The sequence below is a fragment of the Neopelma chrysocephalum genome, unplaced genomic scaffold (assembly GCF_003984885.1).
Source record: "Neopelma chrysocephalum unplaced genomic scaffold, ASM398488v2 Primary Assembly neopelma1_100, whole genome shotgun sequence".
NCBI classification, from domain to species: Eukaryota; Metazoa; Chordata; class Aves; order Passeriformes; family Pipridae; genus Neopelma; species Neopelma chrysocephalum.
Genome location: NW_020897763.1, coordinates 948,209 through 974,453, shown reverse-complemented (window position 1 = coordinate 974,453; position 26,245 = coordinate 948,209). Strand labels below are relative to the sequence as shown.

The following is a 26,245-nucleotide window of genomic DNA, read 5'->3' as shown; positions in this document are numbered from 1 at the left end:
TGTGGTACTTCGATCAAGCCTGACAGTGAAAAAGGGTTTTAAGATCCTCCAAATTCTGCCTGTTTTTGCCACCTGTGGGTATGTTTTTTGTCCTCCCTGCCCTGCAGAGCTCAGTGCTCCTGATCTGAGGACAGAGATGGACAACTGGAGGACTGTGGTTTTCTGGCTTTGTGCTGCAAATGTCATTTTTTTTTTTGAGGGAACTGGGGGGGAATAGGTGCATTTTGCATCTTATCCCCCAAGATGTGACAGACTAAAGGTCATCAGGGCCAGGCCTGAGATCACTGTTGCTGAATATAACCCCTGCACAGAGAGTCTAAAAAAGGAAAAGAAAGCAGCACACTGTGTCTGCATGGAGAGTGGGGAGAGGAGTTGCTAGGAAACCACAGGATCTCAAAATGCATATGACCTAATCTGGAAGATAATTTATATGATGAAAATAATAATACTAATGACAGCCACTTACAGGTTAGAATGATTAATTTGGTTATCTTGGAGCCCACGTGTTTCTGAGGGCAGGAGGGAAGGCAGGGCTCAATAACTTCTGGGGTTTTACTGTTTTTTGGGAAGCTGGAGGCTTGGGATAGCAGTGAAGGCCTGTACAGGTGGAGAGCTGAGGTGCAGTGGGGAGGATTTCAGCATCCTGGGTATCTGCACTTCCCAAGGGGACTGGTAGAGGAGGAAAAAATAGCCTGAGTTCATCTTCCATCTTTTGGGAGAAGTGCAAAGAGCAGGAGCTGCTGGCTGGGAAAACTGCTTACCAGATGGCAGGCTCAGGAAACAGCTAATTATTATTTATTAATGATTTTCATCTACTTCTTATGGAGATAACGTTCACTCTTGATTTATGTGGTCTAATAAACTATTAAGCTACAGGCCTGTGACATAATTTCATATTTGCCAGACATCTTCAGCTTTCCAGACCCTCAGTGCTTGAGTGAGGAGTGACTGCAGTACCTGTGTGTCAGTGATATGTGCACAGGTCCTGTACCCACTTCTCTGTCTTGGGACTGGAGCTGTTATTAAAATTAACTTTCACAGGATGGTTGAGGTTGGAAGGGACCTCTGGAAGTCATATCCTAGGTCATCTGGTCCAACTTTCCTTCTCAAACAGGGCCACCTACACCCAGTTGCCCAGACCTGTGTCCAGGTGGCTTTTGAGGATCTCCAAAGATGGAAACCTGAGTACCTGAATAAATACATATTGTATATAAACATTGTTGTATATATATATTTTTAATATATATTCAGGTATATATTTATATACCTGAACATATTTCTACACATCAATAAGATCCCTCTGAGCTTTCTCTTTTTTAATCTAAACAGTCCCAGCTCCCTCAGCCTTTCCCGGTGTTGGAGGTGCTCCATCCACATCCCTTCTACATTTATCAGCTCAAACCACGCTAAGAGGATTCCTGGCAGAAAACGCAGCCACACAAGATAATTAACGGTGTTTCACATGCTAATTCCTAAACAATTAGTAGTTTGAATTTGAATAGACCTATTGGTGGCTGCTGCAGTTTGGGTGCACCGCCGGTCCTTTTAAGGCTGAAATGAAACTGCTCTCAGAGGTAATCAAGTGAATATCTGATTTTTATTCTCAAGGTGAAACATCACAGCAAGTCTCGCCTTTTTCTGCATCTGTTGCTACTTTGGGGTTTGGGCTTTAATTCTAGATGGAAAGAAACGCGGTTGATTTTAGGATGTGGAAAGGGCAACAAGCAGATTGTAGAGTTAAACAGGAGTTTGTGCAGGCTTAACACCAGGGCTTGGAGTATGGAATGACAAAAAAGGATCTTCTTGTAGTTGTGTTCTCACCTCCCTAAAATGATCTTGTCTGTGGTACCTTCGACTAATTATAGCATAAAACTCAGAAAGAAATTCAACAGGGGCTTCAGTTTGTGTTTCTGAGTGGGAACTCGGTGCACAAATGTGACTTAGGAAGGGGTTGGACGGACCCTTCACCTGGTGGGAACCAGCTCAGCTCCCCAGCCTATTGTGGGAGCCCTTCCTTGCCGAGCAGAATGTGGAAAACCCTTCATTTTTAAAAAATAATGGAGTGGAGAAGACATTAAATGGATCTACTGCCCGTGGAGTGCTTTCCTCAGTATAATGAGGCACCACTGATCATCTGTCCTGCTCCTGACACCGAGAAGCTGCTTTGCCATCTCTGACAGAGCAGGTTGGAGAGGGAAATCAGGGCTGGGGGTTATTACACGTGTTTGAGTGCTGAGTGGAATCATGGCTGTTTAAAAAGCAAATGGTCCATATAATAAGAACTAGTTGTTATTCTGCTTGCCATGGTCCATCTGGCTGTGGTAATGGGCAGGCAGTGGAGGCACAGCACTGTTACATGCTCTGAAACTACTTTTTTTTTTCTCCTTTTAACCTTTTTTTCCCCCCCCTAAGAAATAAAAGTATGCACATTTAAAATTTCCTTCCTCTCCAATCTTTACATTAAACAGCTTTTGAGGTGAGTTTAAATATTCTGTCACTTCTGCTTTGGGGGAGACGTTATAGAGCTGCATATGGAAATTAGATAGTGTAGAACTCATTATATTCCTATATAATTTGATAGAACCACTTACAGTCAGACCTTGATCTTATTTTGGGCCTCTTCATTACTTTCCAGAGATGAAAGATTCCCCTCTCCTCCTCTGTATCTCTCCTTTTAATCCTACCTTACCCTTGGCACCATTAAAGCAACAGAACATCATTTCAAATGAACTTTATCGTTTAATCTTTTCCAACACTGAAGAACATGATGTTCAACCTATTTATAGAACAATGCACAGAATATGAAGTTTAATGGATCTGGGCTTCTCTACCAGTCACAGATATCCTGGCTGATTAAACAGAGAATTTTAAAATTATCGTAATATGCAAAATTCACAGAGAAATGCAGGAAGGCCCTGGAGCACCAGGACTGGTCCCTTCCTATTGTTAACTTCTTTTTGTACATTTTCATCCTGAGATTTACAAGCTCTGGCTCAAACTTAGTGAAGCTCTTACTCCTACAGGGCATTTATTTTAGAAATGTATTCTTCTGTTTAGAAAACTTCTGATTTCCAGCCTCTGTTTATTCATTGCCAGTTTTACTCAGTTGCCATTGTACTGTCATTTTCTTTTCACACAGACCATCCCCTTTCTGGTGTTTTCTGCATTTTCCAGGGAAGAACAACATAAACTTCACTTTTTTTTTTTTATAAAGCTTGACAATTCCCACTTTATCCCTTTCCTTGACATTTAAATAGTAGGCTTTTTTGGAGGCCATTTCATATTTTTATCCTCTGAAGATGCCCCGCTTATTTTTAATACCTTTTTCAAGTTATCTATGTATTCATCCACCTAATATGGGTTACAGTCAGACCTTGATCTCTATAAGAACTGACCTTAGGGACAGTTTTTCCTTGATGGAATTATGTTTTACACAGTTGCTGCATCTTGGCTGGAATTCAAAGCTTCCTCTGTGCTGAAGTTCCCACGCTACCAGTCCAGCTGACTGACAAAGCCAGCTCTCTTCCCTTCTTTTCCCCTTCCTGAAATAATGATGAAAGAAATCCCTACATAGGCTTTTAAAAAATATTTTTAGTGCTCTAACAGATTTTAGAGCTTGGGTCAAAATCACTCCAGGTGGTTAAAGAGGTGCCCAGCTGTAGTGGGAATAATCTGGTATAGATAGAGTTGCTATGGGGTTTAAATCAGGGTGTGTCAGGATTTGTCTAGAAATGTATCACTTAATAAAAGTATCAAGAGAAGACCCTCATGTTTTTCTGCCACATTAATAGAGATGTTGCTGCTCTCTATTAATTTAAAATAAGGTTCTGTGTTTCACTGGAAGCTGAGTGTGATGAGCATCTGTCTGCCTGTGATTTATCTGTCTGTCTTTTTTTATCTATGTTTCCAGATCTCGCTCTTGTAACATCTTTCACACAGCTCACACCCCTAATTAATGGCTATAAAGTATTCAGGGGATGGAGAAATTAAGAGAATTTGATCTGGTGTCACATGCCAACTCACTGGGCCTGATAGATGAACCTAATTAATGATGTGGAGGCCTGTGTTAGCTGCAGAAGAGGAAGGGAACTGCTCACATAGTGCTGCTCACACCTGCCCAAGGAGGTGGTGAAAACCTGGGGGGTGGGATGGGGGCAGTGACCACAAAGCCTTGAAATGGGAGAAAAAATAAGCAAGTCTGTAAAATTTGTGTTCTTTGTTCTCCCCCACGGAATGAAGCCCCAGGGGAAGAGATGATGGTGGGGATGTTGTTCTGCTCCCTGGCGGTTACAGAATCCTTTAGGTTGGGAAAGACCTCCCAGGTCATCGAGTTCAACCTGTGACCGTCCCCACCTTGTCCCCCAGCCCAGAGCACTGAGGGCCACGGCCAGGCCTTCCTTGGACACCTCCAGGGATGGGGACTCCACCACCTCCCTGGGCAGCCTCTTCCAAGGCCTGACCACCCTTCCCAGGCAGAAATTCCTCCTGGTGTCCAACCTGACCCTCCCCAGCACAGCTTGAGGCTGTTTCCTCTCCTCCTGTCCCTTGTTCCCTGGGAGCAGAGTCTGAGCCCCTCCCGGCTCCCCCCTCCTGTCAGGGAGTTGCAGAGCCAGAAGGTCCTCCTGAGCCTCCTTTTCTCCAGGCTGAGCCCCCCCAGCTCCCTGAGCTGCTCCTGGTGCTCCAGCCCCTTCCCTAGCTCCATTCCCTTCCCTGGACACGCTCCAGCACTTGGTGTCAGTGTGTGTCACCTCTGTGGGGCAGGTACCCACTGACAGGAGTAAAGGGGGTTCTGTGCTCCATCCCTCTTCTCTGTGCTGCAAGTTTTCAGCATTAATTGAGAATTAATCGAGAAAAGTGTCTCTTGCTGGCAAACAAAATCACTCAGAACTCATCACTCGCCAACGAAGTTGTGAAGCAATTCCTTTTTTACAGAAGCCGCTCCCGCTTGTCCCTCTTGCTCTTGGGGTGTCTGGGGACAAACCTCTTGCATTGTATGTGGGGGAAATCCATCCCAAACCCTTCCCGTGGTCGTGTTTGAGTGAAGACTGCGGGGAAAACGTGTGTCTGGGCTGCCGTCCTTGCGCTGACAGCCACAACACGCTGGCCGTGTGCCGGGGCTGGCAGATGCGGCGGGAGAGAAGCCTCGCCTGGATCCGTCCCGGCCGCTGGAGCGCTCCCGGCTCGTCACAAGAGCCGCGGAGTCGTCATGGCTACACGCTGATGGCTACACGCTGCTCTGGCCCTGGTCTGTGCGTTCCAGCATCGCTGCCCTGCTGGAACGGCTCCTAATTGTCCTGACTTAAGCGCTGGCGGGGCCGATGCTCGCCCGCGTGTGACAGGGACGAGCCGCGGACAGCGCCCGGCATCGCTCCGTGTCCGCGGGAGCTCGGGCTGAACGGCTGCGGGGAACGGGCGGCTGGAATTACCTCGGTTCGCATCGTGAACACGGGTTCTGCTGTGCCGAGGCAGAGGAGAAACGAGGGACCGTTTCCTACTGAACAATTCGTGGATTGAGCTGCCTCCCCTTCCTGCGCGGTGCTCGCGGGCAAGGCTGTGATTTCCCCGCGTAGATGTTTTTTGGGGGGTGTTATCTGTGTGAGTTTTATGCACGCTCTGGATTCCCTTGCCTGCTCGTTAACCATCATCTGACAGCGTTTCCTGCTCTCTGTGGCTGGTCAGGAGAGCTCATGCTGTCACTTCTGCTGCCTTGGGTGGTGAGGGAGCGAGAGCTGCGAGCACAGAAAGCTCTGATGGACAAATTAAAAACCCTGGGTGTGATTGTTATGGCCATAAGATGGTTTCACTTTATGGCCTCTGCGAGAATCCACTGAGCCAGGGAAGGAAGTGGATTTATCCCAGTTTTAGGCATGAATAAAGGAGTCACAGAGGGAAGCATGGAAGGGCGACGCTGCCATGGTGTCAGAGTTTGACTAAATAGGGTGTAATAAGGAGATGAAAGAGGAGGGCTCGTGCCTGGAGAGCACCTGCCTCGTGCTGGTTTAAAGCCTGATGTGATGTAGAAGTCACCAGCAGTTACTGTTTGATGGGATATTCACGACCTTCAAACTACAGAGGCTCGTTCTGAGTCAGACTTTGCAGGCCACTGCTGCTGGGTGGAGTGGGAGGAGCAGAGGAATGAGATTCTCAGGGCTCCTCGAGGTGGGCTGTGTGAGACGTGGCAGTGTGTGAGCAGGGAAGGGCTGCAGTGGCCCTTGGGGATGTGCTGGTTGCCCGCAGAGTGTTCCCATGGACCTGAGAGGTGATCAGAGACCCCCGTGCTGCCATCCCAGCACCGCCTGTGCCAGCCACGAGTGCCATCCTGCACTTGCTTATCGCTGCCATGATGCAAATTAGTAACCACAATAAGCTCTACTACCATTTCCACCCACTTCAGTGATGTTTTTTTTCCTGACCCAGTGGATGTATCCACACCCATTAATCCAGACATCACCACGTGCTGCAGTCGGTGCAGGGGTGTGAGCTGTGTTCATTGTGGAGCTTGGGAGCTGCTGGGGGCTAAACTGTGCCCAGCCCACTCAATTCTGGTTATTTAGGCAGGGTGGTAAAATATTAACTAGGTACTAAAGGTAACAGCAAAGAACCTGCTCACCAGAAGCCAATTCCAAAGAGCAGGATGGGGCTTCCCAACCTTTTTTGGCCGAATGTTTTGCATCCAGGTCTCCTTGACGAGGCGATTTCAGCCTGCATTTATTCAGACATCTGGGATGGAGTGGGCAACATTATCCATAACAAATCCTACCAACTGTGCTACATAATGGAGCCATCTGGACAGAGGCTGCCACAGCAACCTGGGCTTCCAAAGGCTGAGGAGCGAGACACCCTCATGCTGAGGTGACCAAGGACAGACCCCGGGGATGGATTGGTTGGGTCCTTGTACGTTGTAAGCTGTTGTCTGGTTATGATGGAGACGTGATGTGAAAGGGCCTCAAGGCATGAAATAAATGTAGAGCAGCTTCTGGACGTGTGTGGAAGCAATTTCAGCTGGGCACTGGGCCACTATTGACAACAGGCTTTAATATTTGGATGTATGGGATGGCTTTGGAGGCTGAACCTATAAGCTGTAGCTCAGGGATTCGAGCCCTTCCTTTCAGAGGAGATCTCTTCTTGTCTTATGCAATTTGGGGCTCAGGGAATTTGAACTAGCTGAACTGATGGAAAATGTCATTTTGCTTTCCTCGATGATATGAAAGAAGAGAGGCAGGATTCCTGGTTGGCTTATTTGTTTCTTTGGTGTTTTTTTTCTTCCCCCCCCCTTGAACTCTACTAAAGGATGTGACAAACAGCAAACAGAGGAGGAAGAGAAAGAGGTACCTACCCCAGCAAAAATGAAATAACTTCAAAAAAAATAATAAAAGAGTTTTTTTTCCCCCCGTCAAAGCCTGTTAAATATCAACAACAACAAAAACATATTCCACACAGATTCGTTGTGGTTGAAAAAAACCCATGTTTTTTAAATGTCAGCCAGCTCCAGTTTTAACCTTATTGTTTCTCCCTCTCCTTAAGTTCCCAACCCCATCCCCTGCTGGGGACTGAGTCATGTTCTGTTGTGAGCTCTCCTTAAACAGCTCACAGCTCTGCTCCAGTCGCTTTTTCTGGCCGTTCTGTTCTCCACGCTCTGAAGTTCGCTAAACCCACCTCCAAAATTTAGGGTGTCAGCTGGAAAACAGAACGTTTCAAAGCTGACTCCCCTGCTCGGGAGCAAATCAATTATTCTAATGGCCTGGTTATTGGCAGGTGTGTGGGATGCCTTTCTCCTGGGTGCAGGGATGACACAAACCCAGTGTTCAGCGTTCTCCTCATCACCAGCTCCCCTCTCCGTGCCCTCTGCTCCTCCAGCCCTGCTCGCCGTGCCTCCTGCTCTGCAACTGCCTGTTTCTAACAGGGAACAATCACACATTTGTGTCCTTTACTCTTCCTTCCTTTTGGCTCAGGCCCCTTTTAAGCATCTCCATAGTTACCTCTTCCTCAGGCTGCACAGTCAGAGCTGCCTGTGTGCAACCATCTCACGAGGAGCTCTCGTTGTCTGGAACAACCTTCCTCCATCTACTTCCTCATCTGAAAGGATGCAGCTTTTCCCTCTCCTCTGCTCAGTGACTGAATGCTTTGATTCACCCACCAGACAACGTGTCCACTTCTCTGCTTCACCTAATCCATCCCAGCTGCCCTTTGATAGGCTGTGAGACACTTTTCAGTCTGATATTACAGTTCTGTGCGAGAGCAGCTCTACAAAACCATTTTGCCCCACGTAGTCCTTGCCTAAATCCGTGTTTGGCTCTTTCCTGGGAACTTTACAACCTGGAGGATGAAATGAGAAGCGTGTCTCGAGGCTTTTGCAGTGCACTGCTTGTTCTCAGGGAGTCAAAGGCCAGCAGATAATAAATGAAATGAATTGCACAGACTAAGAGGCTGCGGTCGTCAAAAGCATATTTACTGCAGGCTTGAAACCAAGCACTGTGATTACTGAAGTTTTATATTTGCAGACAGATCCAGTTTAGCCCCTGTGAAATGCACCACTAAAACCAATGCCAATCCTCCTGAGATTATCAGCCATTCCAGGATCTCGGCTCATTTAGCAAATCTAACCATTAAAGGATAAATGCACTTCAAACAGGTTTTTTTCTTTTTTTTCTTTTTCTTTTTTTTCCCCCCACAGCATCTGAGCAATTACATTTCTCCTCCTGTTGTTCCTACCTCATTTTGTAAGGGGCCCCCTCTAAAGATTTGTTTTTCCCCAAACTGAGATCTAGAACAACTCAGTTAAATTTTAGCCCTCGGGGGGCTGGTCTAGAGACCATTTGCTTTAGGCTGGTTTTGCTACTTCCAAACTCTTCAGCAGCCCCTCTACCTCTGTGTGCTTTCTAAGCCTGTCCAAAACTGCTTTAAATGTGCTTTTGAGGGCTTGGTGTCTTCATCTGCACATGTGTTCACATGTGAGGGAGTTGGGGCTGAAAGACCTTTCATCAGGAACTGGAGTGACAGGACAAGGGGGATGGATTCAAACTGAAGGAGCACTTTTAGATTGGATATTGGGAAGAAATTTTTCCCTGTGAGGGTGGAGAGGCCCTGGCACAGGTTGCCCCATCCCTGGGAGTGTCCAAGGCCAGGTTGGACAGGGCTTGGAGCAACCTGGGCTAGTGGAAGGTGTCCCTGCCCATAGCAGAGGGTGGGATGAGATGATCTTTAAGGTCCCTTCCAACCCAAACCCTTCTGGCATTCTATGAGTTCTTTATTACCTTTGTTATAGCATTTTTTTTTCTGCCTTACCACTTTTTCTTCCTGAGAAGCCCCCAGTGCACGTGACTATATGCCAACCATTGGGTCACCTCAGCAAACTCACATTTCTGAGAACTCCTGTAGAGTTTATTGTCAGCTCCTCTTTCCCCACAGGACAGGACATTGGCTCTGAGGGGATTGTGCTGCTGGAATTAGTTGGGAGCAATTTGAGGAGATATCGAAGGGATCTCTAGTTGTCTTTTTCTGAAGCATCATTTTGGGAACAAAAAACCCCTCCCAGAACAAACTAATTTTGCCCTGAGCACAATCTTTCCAGCTGAGGGACCCGACTTGGTGATTTTAAAGCTGGACAAAGAGAACTATCATTGGACCTGGGAGATTAAGGGCCAACAAAGGCTCCTATAACACTTTGAAAAACACCTTTCTGGAAGTATTGTCACTAAGAGGTCTCATTTTTTCTTCTGTCTTTTCTTCCTTTCCTTTTTGTTTTTTTATTTTTTTTTACTGTTCTTGCTAAGATGGTGCCTTTAATTTTAACATTGGTTCTCCACTAAAAGACGTGGGAATAAATTTGCCTGTCAGCCTGTAGAGTTTGCTCAGGAAGAACCATCCTTGCAGGATTTTGAGCAGTGGCTGAGTCCAGGGATCTACAGCATTCCTGTAAACCTTGGGAGAACAACCTGCCCCTCTGGGATCTTTGCTGCACTGAGCTCAAAGCCCACTGTTGTGTCTTCCAGCCCTGCTCTGGTGGGAATAACTTGGGACTGTATTGACACAGTCTCCAACTTCTAAATAATGAACTGTTCTCCTTTTTCCACTGCTAAAGGAGCAGCATTCCAGCAGCTGTCAGCAGCTGCCTCTGCTTTCTCTTGCCAGGGTTGAGAAGTGGGTGTGGGAGGTGTAACCCCCGAACCAGCACCAGATCTTTGCCTCCCTCTCCTTTGCATCTCTGCTGTAAACTGAACACAGGGAGAGAGGCTCCAGCATCATCTGAATTACAAAATCACTCTATTGTCAAGCCTTGAAGTGTCACATTCTCTTTCAAAACCCAAGGCTGTGACATTCAGTGAAGAACAGCATCGTTTCAAAGTCAGGGAGGGCTATTCTTAGCACTTCAGTCAAAAAAGGAGGGGGGAAAATAATGTCTTTGGAGGGGGGAAAAAAAACTACAACAATTTTACCAAAATGAACCTTGTCAGAAATGATCAATTCATCCTCCATTCAGGCTGACCTGGTCCTTGCTGCATGCCAGAGGACAGAATTTGTTGACATGGCACAATAAATTAAGATTGCCAGATCTCCTTGTAATTAATTGTCTTGCAGCCCAGGTTTGGCAAAGAATAATTTAAAGTGATTAAATCACTGGTAGTTTGGTTTTGGGTTCTTTTTTTTTACTTTTTTTTTCCTTTTTAAGGAACATTTCTCCTCAGTTAGTTGAAGAATAGATGCTGATGAGTAACAGCCACCTCCCAGTCCTTTATTTGTGCTATTTAAATACCTGTTCCTGCTAGACCAGTGCCTTCTCAGCAGTCAAGAGACAAAGACATTAGAAGAGTTATGATTCTTAAATTAAATAGAAATTCTAAAGCAATTGTCCTAATACACACTCAACAAACTACTCTTCAATTAAACAAGAAAAAGAATTTACTAGGTTTCTAGAGTGCTAACTGAACATCTGTGTTGTTTCAGAGCTGTGTCTTCTAAATTCTGTCTATAAGGAGCTTCTGCTGGTGGATTCTTCATGTTCAAGGGCTGAGAGTGCAAAGAGCTTTTTCCAACCTGCTTGAAAAAGCCATGCAAAATTATTTATATTTTAATTGGATGGGGCCAGGGGATGTTTCTGAGGATGGGATTCACTGGGGGGTGATGCTGGAGCAAGTCTGCTGTCCAAGCAGATCCTTGACACCCCTGTGTACATCCTGACCATCTCCAGAGGGACTGTCATTAATGTGCTTCTCTCTTTCCTTCTCTTTAGTATTCATGCAGTGATGATCATGTGAAAATTACTCACACTTCTGACTTGAGAAAACTTTCTTAGCCGAGAAATCCAACCAATATCGGAGGGAATTAGAAATTCAAATGGGGGGAAATTATACACTGTGTGTGTCAATACAGCAAACCTCATAAAGGCTGCAATCAATCACATTGGCATCAAAGGTGCCAGTGCTTTTCCCTGTCACCAAGTCCAATGAATAAAGGAAAAGGTTAATCAGGAGGAGAAACCTTGGTTTGCTGCCTGGAGAGATGCAAAAGCACAGGGCTGGAGTGAGTTCTGGAGCTTCTTTGGTTGTGATCTGTGGTCATGCACAAATCTGGGCTGCAGAGAAGGTTCTGTCTGTGTTTGTGCTGATTCAGTAGAAGAGCTTTCTCTCAATCTTCATTTCTTGCAATGGGCTATTGCACAGTGTCCCCTCAAACCCTGCCTGAGTGCTTCCCATGTTTTGACACCTCCCCTGTTCCTGCTGCAGGTTAAATCCCAATTCCTTCTGCCTGGGTGCAGCCTCACATCAGGGAGCTCACTCTGCAAATCACTTCAGTTCATTAAATGAACATAATGATCCGTCCTGGTCTCCCACTGTCCAGCTGCTGATGGAACAGCATGTGGTGCAGAGTGGACTTTCACAATGATATCTTTATATTTTTTTTAATCTATATTATGCTGTATGACTGATGCAAACAGCAGCTCTCCCTCAAGGACACCTCCCCTGTTTCACATGAGCAGTGTCAGACCTCGGGCAGGGACGTGTCAAACCCAGCAGTGACTTGCAGAGGCTGCAAGTGATTCCTGCACGATCCTTTTGTCTCTCTGCTCCTCTCCTGTTGTGTTTTGACTGCCAAATTGTGTGGTTTTGTAGGTCTTGTATCTCAGCTCTCTGCTGTCAACTCCCTGAGATGCGAGAAGTAGGCACGGCCCAGATGCTCGCCTGGAGCAGAAATAGCACATTTTTCTACTACTATTCCCCATCAGATCCCCTGAGTCGTGGATTTCTGGCAGACAGCATCCCATGGGGAGCAAAAGAACCTCAGGCCTTTAGTTTGCAGTTGTTGTAAAAAACCTGATTCTGGTTTTGGCGTAATTTAGCAGATTGAAAGGGAGATATAATAAATCTCTAAGCGACTCAGGAAGCTTTCACTGGTTCAAAACTGTTCAGATTTTGGAATATTCAGTAATCCCCTCACATTTCCAGGGGCTTTTGTGTCCTCTCAGTGTCACAGCTACAGTTTTGAGGGGTGTGTGTGCTGATAAGTGCATGTTTGCATGTTGCTGGATGGGTGTTTTCAAAACCACGGAGAGACAAGAGGAACGAAGCAGCCAGAAGGATAAACAGCTCCTGGTGATGATTTAAGACTTTCTGTGTACATATATATATTATTTTCAGACAGGGGTGTAGGAAAGGTGAGCAATAAGAGCCCTGGTGCTTGTGATGCTGAAAATACACCAGTTCAGCTTCTGCAGAAAATGAGGTTGTGTCTGTACAGTGAAACAGGAGCCAGGCCTAAAAGAGTTTACTGAGATATCTTGACCAGTTAAGAACACCCAATACCTGTTTTGCTAGAAAAACATTTCAGGAGCACTGGTTAATATCATGTTCTGTTCTGCTCACTGGACCAAAGGCCTTATTATAGAAAGAATAGGAGTAGTACACACACAGGAATAAATTAGGTAAAACTAGATGTTTGAATAAGATCTAGAAGGCCCAGAGTCAGGATTTTGCAAGCTTGAAGAATTCAGGTCACCTAATTGAAGAGGTCAAATTGAGGAAGACATCCATGGTGACCACCAGAGGGATGAAGGCTTGAGGAGAAGACCCCCACAGTGGAAGACTGTGCATGTCTGGAAAGACTCCACCCAGAGACCAGCCTACTTATTAATATGTATAATAAATGATGTAACCATGTGTCTAAAGTGTATAAAATGGCTTAGTTTTGCACTTGCAAGTCGAGCAAGTTTGTCCAGCATGATCTGGCTTGCTCCCAACCTTGAATAAACAAATACCTTGCTGCTTAAAGATAAAAAAAAATGTCTCTGAGCAGTGTTTTGGGCTGATTTTTTGGATTCAACAGGTGTGGGTGTGCGTGCATGGGTGCTTGGAGTGCTCAGAACCATCCCTGGTGTCTCCCCAGCCCGTAGTGACCCCCCCAGGAGCTGAGCTTGCCAAGAGATGACTTACCTTCTGTGCTCTCCTCTTGTCAGCTCGCTGGTTCTGGTGGTAAATCCGGCTGAAGTTGGAAACAATGACTGGAACGGGCAGAGCAATGACCAACACCCCACTCAGGGAGCAAATGGAGCCAAAGATCTTCCCAGCGATTGTCTTGGGCACCATGTCACCATAACTAAGGGGAAAAAAAAAAACAAAAAAAAGGGAAACCCCTCCTTCAGACAAAAAAAGCCTTCTCAGGTTTTTTCTGAGCGCGCAGCAAACGGTGTGTCCACGTCGGATACTAAAAGCTTAGAAATCCACCATGCAAGGGACAATTTGTGGGGCTGTCACCCTGAAACGACCACTGACAACCACACTTCAACTGGGAATTGAGCTAAACTAAAGAAAAGCACTTTTGTTGCTGGTTCAGGCAGCTGCTGAGTATTTGAATTCCTGTCCTCGCCCGTTCTGTGCCCACCTTTCCACGCAGATGAGCTCTGGCAAACTTTAAACTCTGTCATATATTTTCATTCCCTTGTATCCAGGTGCAAATGAAGACTGATTTACACTTCCATTTCAAAGCCCAGCAGTGTCCTGGCCATCTGCACAGTCAGAAATTCCGGGGTCTGTGCTCAGTGAAAGGTGAATTCTCAGGGACACGAGATCAGCTGAAAAATGTTCAGAAAAACCTCTGCAATGGGTTTGACCCAACAATCTTCAATTGTAATTTGAATTACAGAACAGGGACCTGGACCTGCTGGAGCAGGTCCAGAGGGGGCCACAGAGAGATGCTCAGGGGGTTGGAGACCCTCAGCTCTGGAGAAAACCTGAAAATGGAAATCTGGAGAAGCCCCTATTTGTTGTTTGGAATTTCTGTGGTCTTCTCTGAGATGCTCTAGTGTTTGATGCAGCAAATATTGAAAAGCAAAATGCTTTTTTTACAGCTGAGGCTTTATTTTTTTTACCTTTGATGTCAGCATATGACCAGCAAAGAGCTTTGATGGGGACCAGAGTTGAGCTGAGAATAATTGACATCCAAGAGGAAAAACAAATATTTCAAAGTACCTTTTTTGTCAGCTGAACTTCTCGCCCCCATCCAAGAACTTGTTGGTCTGAGGGTCTGAATAAAAGCAGAAGTCATTACATGTTAAATACTTCAGGCTTCATTAGCTAAGGCTTATTTATCCCAAGCACAATCCTTCTCCACCTTCACCCACGTTAAAACCCTCAGAATGCCTCAAATCGATAATTGCTCTTCATGTCTATTAACTTTTGAGCTTCTGCTTTATGCAAAGATAGTTTCGAAGCTCTTTGCTAAGTGGCAAGGTCTTCTACCTCATTTAACACTGGTCTAAAAAACCAAAATCCTACTTTTCTCCTGCCAGCCCTTAACACAATAAGGCTGCAAATTAATCATGTGCCTCAAACATGATCTCAGTGACCCAGAGCACGGAGAGAAAGCCCTTCTGTGCATTTGGAGGAAGTGCAATAATAAGTGTCTGGCTCACAGTCTGTCTTGTGGAGTTTTGTTCTTCCATGCAGACTGAGAGTTACCTCATTACTTGGGGCTTCACAGAAGGTGCTTTCAAACACCATCAAAGATCAAACTCCTGGAGCAAGGGAGGGTTTTGCTGGGGAGATGGAGAAGTTCATTTGTAAAACTATCATGAGGGAGACTGGAATGAGGAACTTGGCTCTGCCTGGAGCAGACTGCACAGAAACAAGACCTAAACCTTGTCACTCTGACTCGTGGATCCACCACAGAGTCCCCCATGGAGAGGACTCTGCTGGATTCTCCCCTCAGGGCTGGAATGGCACGTCAGGCCCTTGGGATGGGTTGGCTGACCTGAGGTGGAAATGCCAGACCAGATGTTTGGGAATATCACACTAAAACCCAGCTGGAGCTCGATCCAGATCTCTTTGCACTTGATGAGAGGCCTCCTTTTGACTTTGGCAGGGTCTGGAATGAACCTATAAAGTTGCAATTGTTCTGCTCCCCTATTGACAGACACACAGCTCCTGCAATATTAATTGCTGGAGTGACTATTTCTGTCCTGATGGCACCATAAGGTACTAATGGTCCCATGGCATATTTATAACAGGTACAGTGCCAAATAAACTCAGCTACTGGATTTCAGTTAGCACTAATTAGGCATTTCAAACCTCAAAACTTCTTTTCCCCAGACTGGAACGAGAGGACTCAACTTTCCCATTAATTTGTTTAGTAAAAAGGCAACTTGTCATCTAAAAAACTTCTACAGAAAAGTGCATTTTTAAGTAATTCATCAATAATCTCATTAGAGCAGCAAGAAGATAGAAGAGTTGGGTACTGATTAACATTCAGGGGGTCTAAACAGGATGTTTGAGCCTGCAAGAAAACAACAGGAGGCTGCAAATTCAGTATGCTTTTAATATGACCTCTAGTAAATCATTTCAACTTGCTCTACCTTGGTTCCCCACTTAAGAAAGGGCAATTAATTACTTATTCTTTGCCTGGTTGGTTAAGTAGGTGTTGGTTCTTCAGAGTAGGAGCTGCCCCATATTCTGAATATACCCAGTGGTGACTCCTTAGTGCTGGTGCATCACAAATATTAATAATGCAGAGCAGTTGTACGGAAATCTGGGATAAACACAGCCTGCATGTGGCTCCAGGCTCATTCCCTGGGACAGGTTGAGGGTCCAGAGCATCAACTGGAGCTGAGCATCAGCTCAGATGTGGAACATGCCTAGAGAAAAACACACTCTCTGCTTATTTTGCCAGGAATCCAGTTAGGTGGCAACAGATCCAGCTGGTTTTCAGTTGCTGAATTCAATGGAAGTGGAAGGTTCCTTGCCCATGGCAGGGAGTGGAATGAGATGATCTTAAAGGTCCCTTTGAACCTGAACCATTTTAGGATTCATTGCTCTGCTCTCTGGCTGTGCCAGGTGAGATGCACCTGCTGCCAGACAGCACTGGGGGGGAGTTTTGCATTCAAAAAAAAAAAAAAAATTACTTTTAATTTTTTAAATTAAAAATTTAAAATTAAATTTTAAATTAAATTAAACATTAAATTTAATTTAAAAAATTTAAATTAAATTAAATTAATTAAAAATTGGTCACTCTTCTGACTGCAAAACACTGACTGCAGAATTTTAACTTGTTTGTTTTTTTTTTAATTTGTAGTCTGACTTCTACGTTCTTTGGATATAAAAAGGGGTCATATGTCACTCGCCCTAATTAGCAGCTATTAGTCTTGACAACATAATGTGCTGTTGTTTGTCTCTCTGTCAGCAGAGAAGGTGTTATCAAATAGAGGTCACTCTTTCCAAGTCCTGGTTTTAGCCACAGAGGTGTCTGGACGTTGCTCAGGTCCCCAGCTGGAGACAGCAATAAATAAGGTGCTGAACAGCTCATCAAATGACTCACTCTAAAAATAGCCTCTCGCAGCATCTCTGGTGATCCTGTGTCTCTGTGCAACGTTCACAGCCCTAGAAATAGGGAATTGTAGGAAAACAGCTGGAATATCCCACACTGCAGGGCCATGGGAAGGTGGAATGGCAATGACAGCTCTGGGGGCAAGATGCTCTTTCCCAGCAGCCTTTTAGTACCATCTTTTCTGCCTGGGGAAGGCAGAGCTGGGAAGGGGCTTCTGGGTCATAAAGGACCATTTGTCTGCTGGTGTCTCCCTGGGTTTCACTGGAGGCAACAGTGCCACTGAAAATTGCTGAGCCTGTGTAGAATTCTAGAATGGTTTGGGTTGGAAGGGACCTTAAAAATCATCTCAACCCACCCCCTGCCATGGGCAGGGACACCTTCCACTAGCCCAGGTTGCTCCAAGCCCCATCCAACCCGGCCTTGGACACTCCCAGGGATGGAGCAGCCACAGCTTCTCTGGGCAACTTGTGCCAGGACCTCCCCACCCTCACAGGGAGGAATTTCTTCCCAATATCCCATCTATCCCTACCCTCTGGCAGTTTGAAGCCATTCTCTCGTGTCCTGTCCCTCCATCCCTTGTCCCAAGTCCCTTTCCAGCTCTTCTGGAGCCCTTTTAGGCCCTGGAAGGGGCTCTCAGCTCTCCCTGGAGCCTTCCCTTCTCCAGGTGAACATCCCCAACTCCCTCAGCCTGGATCCATGGGCTTGGTCTTTGTACTCCTTCCAAGAGCTCCACATCTTTCTGGTGTTGGGGGTCCAACAGAGCTGGAGGCAGCACTGCAGGTGAGATCTCACCAGAGCAGAGTGGAGGGGACAACACCTTCCTTCTCTACCAGTAACCTGTTTTTGGACATTATTCAACACCCCTCCCTGCTCTGCAGGTGAGGCCCCCACAGAGCTCAGCACATCCAGGTGCCCCCAGGTGACTTGGTTTGGGTCACAGAGCCACCCCAAGGACTCAGGACACACCCCAGTTGTGCATCCACACCCCAGGATGGTGCTTTTCCTGATTTCCACATTTAACTGCTCAAGGGCCACCAAGCCTGGTAGTGCAAAACCGTGTGATTTTCACACCCAGAGCCTCTGAAAGCTGAAATATCTGATGGTTCTGGAAACAGAAACAATGCTCCTTCCCCTGATTTAGTATTTTTGCCTCATCCTGGCATCAACAGCTCTGGGAGAGCTGCTTTATCTCCCTAACCTTTTGCCCAGCACGGCAGAGTCAAAAGAAGATTTCACTCCAGCCTGTAAGTGTCTGCTTTTAGGACAATAAGGACAGAATAATAACATTATGTACTTTACAATAGACCATGATTTTGAAAGCCTTTTGCATGAAAGGGCTGGAATAAAGCATGGAATTAGCATGTAGCTTTCCAGGTGCAAGAGATCCTTTTTTATACTCTAAGTAAATCACTAGGCAATGTTGGGATTTGCACAAAGGAGAGGAGAAAATGGCTAAAATTCATCAAGAACATTTCAGTTGCACTGGCAGCCTGTGTGTGTTGTATTTGACAGCTCAGAGGAGCTCCTGTCCCTCCATTTCATAGGTACAAGTCCAATGTAATCTTGTTAATGCTGCTTTGAACCCCCAGTGAAATAATGATCGTGTCACTTGTAATGATCCAAAGGAAACCAACCCAAGCATTACTCATTCCTTTTGCACATGACAAATGAGCAGGGAATTAACAGCTCTGCTAAGAGGGCTGGGGGTAGTTAGGTCTTTTGTTTAGGGTTTAATTCATCATTTCTCTGCCACATTACCTGTTTCATCTGCCTGGAATTAGCACTCAAAACCCACAGCCCTCTGGAGCACAGGGAATTGCTGTTTACCTGCTGTTCTGTCCATGGAATCATTGAGTAGTTTGGGTTGGAAGGGACCTTTTAAAGGCCATCTAGTCCAAACTCCTGTGAAGAGTGGGGACATTTTCAACTAGATCAGGTTGCTCAGAGCTCTGTCCAACCTGACCTTGAACATTTCCAGGGAAGTCTGGTTGGGTTTTGTAGAATCCCAGAATGTTTTTGGTTGGAAGGGACCTTAAAGATCATCTCATTCCACCCCATGCCATGGGCAGGGACACTTTCCACTAGCCCAGGTTGCTCCAAGCCCCATCCAACCTGGCCTTGGACACTTCCAGGGATGGGGCAGCCACAGCTTCTCTGGGCAACCTGTGCCAGGGCCTCCCCACTCTCCCAGGGAAGGATTTCTCCCTAATATCTAATCCAAATCCCCTAATCCTGTCACCTCTTCATTCCTCCAAGTATGCAAAGATGCTGTTGCCTTTTTCAGCAGAGCCATGGAAACATTCAGCTGTGATGTAATAAATCCCTGGGCACTGGGGAGGTGAGAGAAGGACTTTGGAGCTGCTGGGCCAGTGATCCCACCTGATGGATTGAAGGTGGCAGAGAAGCACTCCTGGAGCCTGAAACCAAACCTTGTCATGGCCTCAGGAAAGACAGATCCACTCTTTATCTGATTTTTTTTTTCCATTTCCATAAGAGATCAAGATGTTTCCAGAGCTGTCCTGGACAAGTGCTGTGAGGATTAATTAGTGAAGGTTGGCTCGAATTTTTTAAATTATAGAAGTTTCTTGGAAGAGTTTTGCAGCCTGGACTCTGTAATCCACGAGGATGGGGTGGGATGGTAATGTCAGCTTTTCAAACCAGACCATCCTGGAAGGAGCAGGACGTGCTGCTGGAAGCCTGAGGAGGCTCGTGGTGCCTCCTCAAAGAGTTGAGCTGTAAACAGAGCCCTGATGGCTTTGAAGCAGGAGAATCTATAAACAGGCTGTCAAACGACAGGCTCGAACAGCAAATCAGCTGTGGCTGGGGAAGCACAGAGCCTATTTCATGCTAGGATTCTTTTACATCAAATATACTTATTTTCTACCTTGTTTTGAGCTGGGCAGCTCCCCAGCTGGGTATTCAACTTCGGCCACATCTGACTCGGTTTTACGCCACTGTTTTCTTTTTTCCCTGGCATGTTTTATTTGGGAATGTTTTTCGTGGATGCTCTAGATATTCAGCTGAAATTCCACCCATCAGCCAAGCTGTGAGGGATGAGGGCTGGAGATGGAGATCAGCTTTTAGCAGCAGCAGCTTATCTTCAGTACGTGGATTCATTTTGATTTTATGTAAAGCTCTGGTCAGCTGTTACTTAGTAGGGATTTTCCAGGTAAAGTTGCCTTTTTGATTTTGTCCTGATTTATAAATTCATATTTCTTACTGAGTACTGTGTAATAAAAGGACTGAGAGATGTATCTAAAATTGCCCTCCTCTGAGGAGATGCAGGTTCTGTTGCTTCTCTAATTAGGAAGAGAGGCAGATTATTCCCTGGTGGCTTTCCCACATCTGAACTGGACAACCTGTACCAACCCTCACCAAATCAAGGGATAAGATGGACTTGGAGTCAGCTGTAGCTTGAACAGAAAAGGTGACCCAGCTGAAGGTCTCTGAAAGCAACTGGTAGCATAAATATTCCTTACAGCAACAGCAGGTACTGCCCAAAGAAATGGGAATGTTTATGTAGACTTGGGAATAAACCGAGTAGGTTATTTAATACACAGAGGGTGGAGAATACTTAATATATGAACACCCTGGTTCCATTTATTCTTCCTGGCTTGGATAAACTTCTCAGCCTGTAGGCAGTTAAAACAGATGGTCTGAATTTGGGTAACATTCAGACCTTGAGTTGGAGCTAAAAATGGAATTTCATTGGCAAGGAAAGTAGGTCAGAAAGCTAAAGCCCCTAGTCCTATAATGATGAAAGGCTTCTAATCAAGTCTTCCCTATTACCATTCATTAAACAGAGCAGGGGAAGAAGTATTATTAGAGACCTTGGCAAAAGGGATTAGGGTGGGATCATGAGTGTCCTCCTTCCTGCAAGGAGATCTGGGCACTCTTCTGGTGTGAGGTGGTCGATTCCCAGAGTCCTGCAGGCTGGGCTGGAGCCATGGCAGGATGGGGCTGGTTTTCTTCGTGGCAACATAAGCAACTTTATCTTCTGCTTCAGCCCCAGGAGTGCTGATGGGAGCCTCTCTGCACATCCTCTATTAATACCTCTCCCACTAATCATCCCTTCCACGCTGCCGCTGTCAAAGCCCTGACTCAGGGTCTGTCATTCCGTCGCCTCTGCAAAGTGTGACTCGCAGCAGATCTGGGCCTTTCAGGCACTGATTTCTTTTGCTCTCCATCATTTTCAAATGTGTGCCAGCTGCTAGAGGCTCTCTTCCTTGTAGCTGACAGGAATTATTCAAAGCAAATGAGGAACCTGTACCAGTTCACACAGTGGTCCCAGTTCACTCCTCCTTCCAGCTCTTGATTAACAGCACAAACCTAATTCCTGCTCGCTGGGAAATGATAACGTGCTTATTCAAAGATGCTTTTGAAGTGCTACCAAGGTGACTGTTTATTCCTTGCATTTGGCAAAGCCAAGCTGATGCACTGTCATTATTCCTCCCCCTTTCCCCTCAGACAACTGCTGGAAATTACACTGCTCTGAATGGAGAATTGCTGGCATTTCAGCCCTGCCAGCAAATGCATTTCCAGAGATAATGTCAGAGATGTCCTGTTTGCTCTCCCTTAATGGTAGATGTTGACCATCTGCCTTGATCCTCAGCCATCACTGTCACTGTAGCAGGTAACAAAAGCAGGAACTCAAATCTGGATCATCCCATTGGTTTGAATAACTCAGGAATGGCGTGCAGGGAAATTTGCTGCTCAACAGAACCAGAAATAGCAGTTTACTATGTCATACACATCTCACTAAAGGAAAAGAGATGATGTCTTTTTTTTTTATGAGAGCTCAGGTTTTTCCATGACTACTTGTTAAAGCATTGACTATTTTTTAATGAGAAAAAAAAGAGGAATATTTAAACTGTTGATTTAAGAGTTTTCAGAGAAAAAGTGGAATTTAGTTCAATGTAGAATCAACATAAGAAAAGCTGAATTTCACTTTGGAGAAAATACCTCCAGTCTTAACTTCCACACCTTTTATTCCTGATGTTTATTCATTCAGCTTTTCAGAGGAAGCTCTGTTCCTTTTAGTTCTTGCAAAGCTGAGATATCTAGCAAAAAGTAATCTCGGGTTTTTTTGCTTCATGTCATCTGAGTTTTTGATCCTCAGATCTCAGTTTTGGCTGTGACAGATGGATCAGAAAAAGCTTTTTAAGATTTTTTTGTTTGTTTTGGTCACCCTGCTGAACTGAACAGCAGTTTTAGTTAGTCAGGGTTTTTTTTTTCCAATTGACAGTTACTTGTGATTTTAACTTTGTTCAGAAGACTTAACATTTTTGGTGTTTGGGCTGTGATTTTTCTGACCAGAAGATGACTGTGAAGAGGAAACATTTCAGTGGACTCCAGGACCAGTGTGGGGGTGGACATCTTATTCCATTCCGAAGTTCTCCGCACTGGAAAATTCAAGTGAAGAGCAGCTGCTACTTGTTGATGCAGCTCAGCCCCTCCAGCAATTCTGATCATATGCTGGAAGTCTGTGTGTGTTGTAGGACAATGCAGAACAAAAAAAAAGAAGGCAGAACCCATTTCCTACACTTAGAATCAGATTTTATTGTGTTGGAAGGGACTTTAAAGCCCATCTCATCCCACCCCAGGGACACCTTCCACTAGCCCAGGTTGCTCCAAGCCCCCTCCAGGCTGGCCTTGGACATCTCTAGACACTCAAATTTTGCAAATTGTAAAGGTCCTTGGTTCCCTGAATGAGGAAAGTTGGTTTTTTTCCCCTTATTCTAAACTGCTGATTGCCAGAGTTCTGCTGATGGCAGTGTGGGGATCTGGGGGTCTCCGAGGGAATTTATTGTCAGCACAATTAAAAAACGCATAAATGTTCCCAACAAGTTACTGTTCAGTCCTTCAACTCACTGTTATCCCTTGAGAAAAATCTCACTACTTTACCATAATAATAAGGGATTTTTTGTCATACATGAGCAAAAAAGAAAAATCTATTTGGTTCTCTCTCTCTTTGCTGACAAAGCCCACCCTGGCTGTGTCTTTCCATATCATGGGCTTTTTTTCCCCTGTAAAGGTGAAAGTGGGATATTATTTTCAAGGACTCCTGTTTCCTTGGTAATGAAAGCTTTTCACCCCGAACCTGACAGCAAGTTATTCTAGGTCAATATTTAATTTAATTTAAATTCTGATGTGGGCACTAAGACTCAAATGCATTTATAAGAATTAGCCCTTGTGGTGGCACAGGGCAGTCACGCCCCAGGGCTCCTCTTTGGCCCTTAAAGCAGAGCTGTGCCACAAGTTGTGATGAGGCTCCATGGGCTGATCTTGGTGGTTATTTATCTGTTTTATTTCATTTAAGTGAGGGCAGGTCTGTGGTGTGAGCTCTGATGCTCAGGGGTGTCTTCCCTAACAGCTCGTGGCGATAACGCGCCTGAAGAAGTCACTGTGCACACAGTTAGTAATTAATTTATGATTTAGCTTTGTTATCATTTTACCAGCATGTCAGTCATCCTAATTTGTCTGAAAGCAAGCAGAGATGTATTTTATCCAACACAGAGCACCCACCAAGTGAAATAAGGCCAGTGAAAGTGAAAATTAGGGGGTTCTGCCCCTCTCAGGTGAGACCCCCTTGCAGAGCTGCCTCCAGCTCTGGGTCCCAGCATAGGAAGGATGTGGAGCTGCTGGAGCAGGTCCAGAGGAGGCAGAGGATGATGAGAGGGATGGAGCAGCTCTGCTGGGAGGAAAGGCTGGACAATTGGGATTGTGCAGCCTGGAGAAGAGAAGGCTTTGGGGTGACCTAATGGTGGCCTTTCAGTACCTGAAGGAGCTACAAGAAAGATGGAGAGAGAGTGTTTACAGGAGCCTGGAGTGACAGCACAAGGGAATTGGCTTCAAACAGACAGAGAGTAAATTTAGATTAGATATTAGGAAGAAATTCTTCCCTGTGAGGGTGGGGAGACCCTGGCACAGGTTGCCCAGAGAAGCTGTGGCTGCCCCATCCCTGGAAGTGTCCAAGGCCAGGTTGGACAGGGCTTGGAGCAACCTGGGCTAGTGGAAGGTGTCCTTGCCCATGGCAGGGGGTGGAACTGGATGATCTTTAAGGTCCCTTCTGACCCAAACCATTCTGGGATTCCATGAAACAGCAGCTCTGCAGCTGAGTGAGTTCTTCATCTTGAATTTCTCGTTGTGACCCAAAGTAATACTTTTAACCTTCATGTTTTCTACAGCCATTAAATGCGAAGAATACTCAGGGAATATTAGGAAGGAGTCCTGAGTATTATTGTCCATTTGAGTCTCATCTGATACAGGCATCTGGCATGGGAGCCACTGAGTGCTGCTCTTCTCAGTAATACCCACTTTTTAAAAAGTGTTTGTTTTAATGGAAAATAAAATGTCCCAGATTAAGGCATTATTTATTTCTGGCTGCATACACTAAAGGCCCTTTAAATTACTTCATTCATTATTAATTCAAGAAGAATCCTCATATTACTCAGAGCGAAAACCTTCCACGATTATCTGCTCATAGGATCAATTTTTTTTTTGAGCATCTCCAAGTTGTCTGTAAAAGGAACCTTTTTGGAAAACACACGGGCTGGAGAGGGCAGTCAGTGCATTGAGCAATTAGACTTCTCACCTAATAGCAGGGTTGAAGGCTCCCTGCCCTGTCTTAAATCCTTAGCTGTGGTGTCAGCTTAAAGGAAATGCTGGGTTTTTGCCTTCATTTTATCCTCATCTTTTTCTTTTCTGTCTTTTTAAGCAGCTTGAGTGTCCATGCTGAGCCATGTCACATTCCAAATGATCCCCATACTGTGCATTTTAATGAGCTGCTAACACTGATTATACAAAAAGCAATCTCAGAAATATTTACTGAGTCAAAAAGCAAAAAAAAAAAAAAAAGCCTATGGGGAACTAATTAGCTTTTTAAGAATTGGCTTTTTGAAAGCCTCGGATTCTGGAAAAGTGGAACTTGGAAGCAGTTTCAAAGAGGTTGGAGAAGTGAGGAGAAGGAAAGGGAGTAAGTTGAGATGGAGTATTACACATCCCAGGCATCTCTATACTGGTCAGAAATGCACTGAAAGTTGAATATATAATATACATATCTACAATAAATGCCATTATTATGCAGAGGAATGCCATGCTATTCCTGGATCCTGTGGAAAGTTTCTGTAGCCTACTAATAGGTTGATCAGAGAAGGACAAAATCATTGTCCCTCCGTCCCTGGCCAGTTCCCTCCACCATAATTTTTTAAATCATGATGTTGGAAACTCACTTCATTCAAGGCAATGGGGAGTTGCAAGCAAGTTCCTGATCTGATTAAAGCTTCCCTTTCCTGCCATTTCAGGGCTTGATATTCCTTAAATACACATTTCTGTCGCTTCCACGGGAAAGTGATGTAATAACGTGACATTTGACATCAAATAGTGTCAGGAAAGGAATGCAGAATTTCCTCGGATCAGGCATAGATTGCAAATAAAAGATATATTCCAGTGATACAGGAATTGCATGAGCATCCAAGTGCTCATGTTGCACAGGGTACTTATGAGCTCTACAGAAACTACTTGAGTGCAGACTCCTCAAGTCCTGGAAGTGTAAGGACCAAACCCTTCTAATAATGGGTTGAAAGGCAGTTTGGAAATTCAAATGTGGTCCTCGAGGGCTGGCTTTGTGTGTAGGGGATATTAGTGAGATCAGGAAGATTTGGAAGGAGTTTGCTTCGCTGCCCTTCAGCACAATCACAAATAACATTGCAAGTGTTGGGGGGTGGGAAGGCAGCACGGGATTGTGGATTTGTCTTTCAGAGGATTTGTGTGCAGGGTGTGCCAGCCTTTACTTTGGGCAGAGCAGGACCAGGGTGCTTTGGGTGGGTCAGTGTGTGTATCCATGATATCCATGATCCATGTATCCATGATTTCACAGGCACTGTCACAGAATCCCAGACTGGCTTGGGTCAGAAGGGACCTTAAAGATCATCCCATTCCACCCCCTGCCATGGGCAGGGACACCTTCCACTATCCCAGGTTGCTCCAAGCCCTGTCCAACCCGGCCTTGGACACTCCCAGGGATGGAGCAGCCACAGCTTCTCTGGGCAACCTGTGCCAGGACCTCCCCACCCTCCCAGGGAGGAATTTCTTCCCAGTATCCCACCTGACCCTGCTGTCTGTGTGAATGTGTCTTTTGAAGGTTCCAAAGCAGCTCATGGGTCACGGATCAGGCTAAAATTCCTCCCTGTGAGGGTGGGGAGGCCCTGGCACAGGTTGCTCAGAGAAGCTGTGGCTGCTCCTGGATCCCTGGAAGTGTCCAAGGCCAGGTTGGACGGGGCTTGGAGCAACCTGGGATAGAGGAAGGTGTCCCTGCCCGTGGCAGGGGGTGGAATGGGATGAGCTTCAAGATCCTTTCTGATCCAAACCATTCTGGCATTCTCTGTGTGATTACAGTGTGAAGCCCTTCCCCCTTGTCCTGTCACTACATCCT

General features: G+C 45.5%; 1 protein-coding gene and 1 long non-coding RNA gene across 7 annotated transcripts in view; both read right to left on the bottom strand.

Moving 5' to 3' along the window:
* The window catches only part of KCND3 (potassium voltage-gated channel subfamily D member 3), a 131,267-nt gene that overhangs the window by 17,130 nt on the left and 87,892 nt on the right, over window positions 1-26,245 (bottom strand). For all 6 annotated transcript variants that reach the window (XM_027695264.1, XM_027695261.1, XM_027695260.1 and 3 more), the window contains one exon: window positions 13,428-13,590. In XM_027695264.1, coding sequence (XP_027551065.1) covers window positions 13,428-13,590 — 163 coding nt within the window. The remainder of the gene's footprint in view (window positions 1-13,427; window positions 13,591-26,245) is intronic.
* Window positions 1,305-5,248, bottom strand: LOC113973316. Its single transcript, XR_003536188.1, has 3 exons — window positions 4,982-5,248; window positions 3,396-3,542; window positions 1,305-1,675 (listed from the first exon to the last, which is right to left on the bottom strand). It is a non-coding gene; the product is annotated as an uncharacterized LOC113973316 (long non-coding RNA).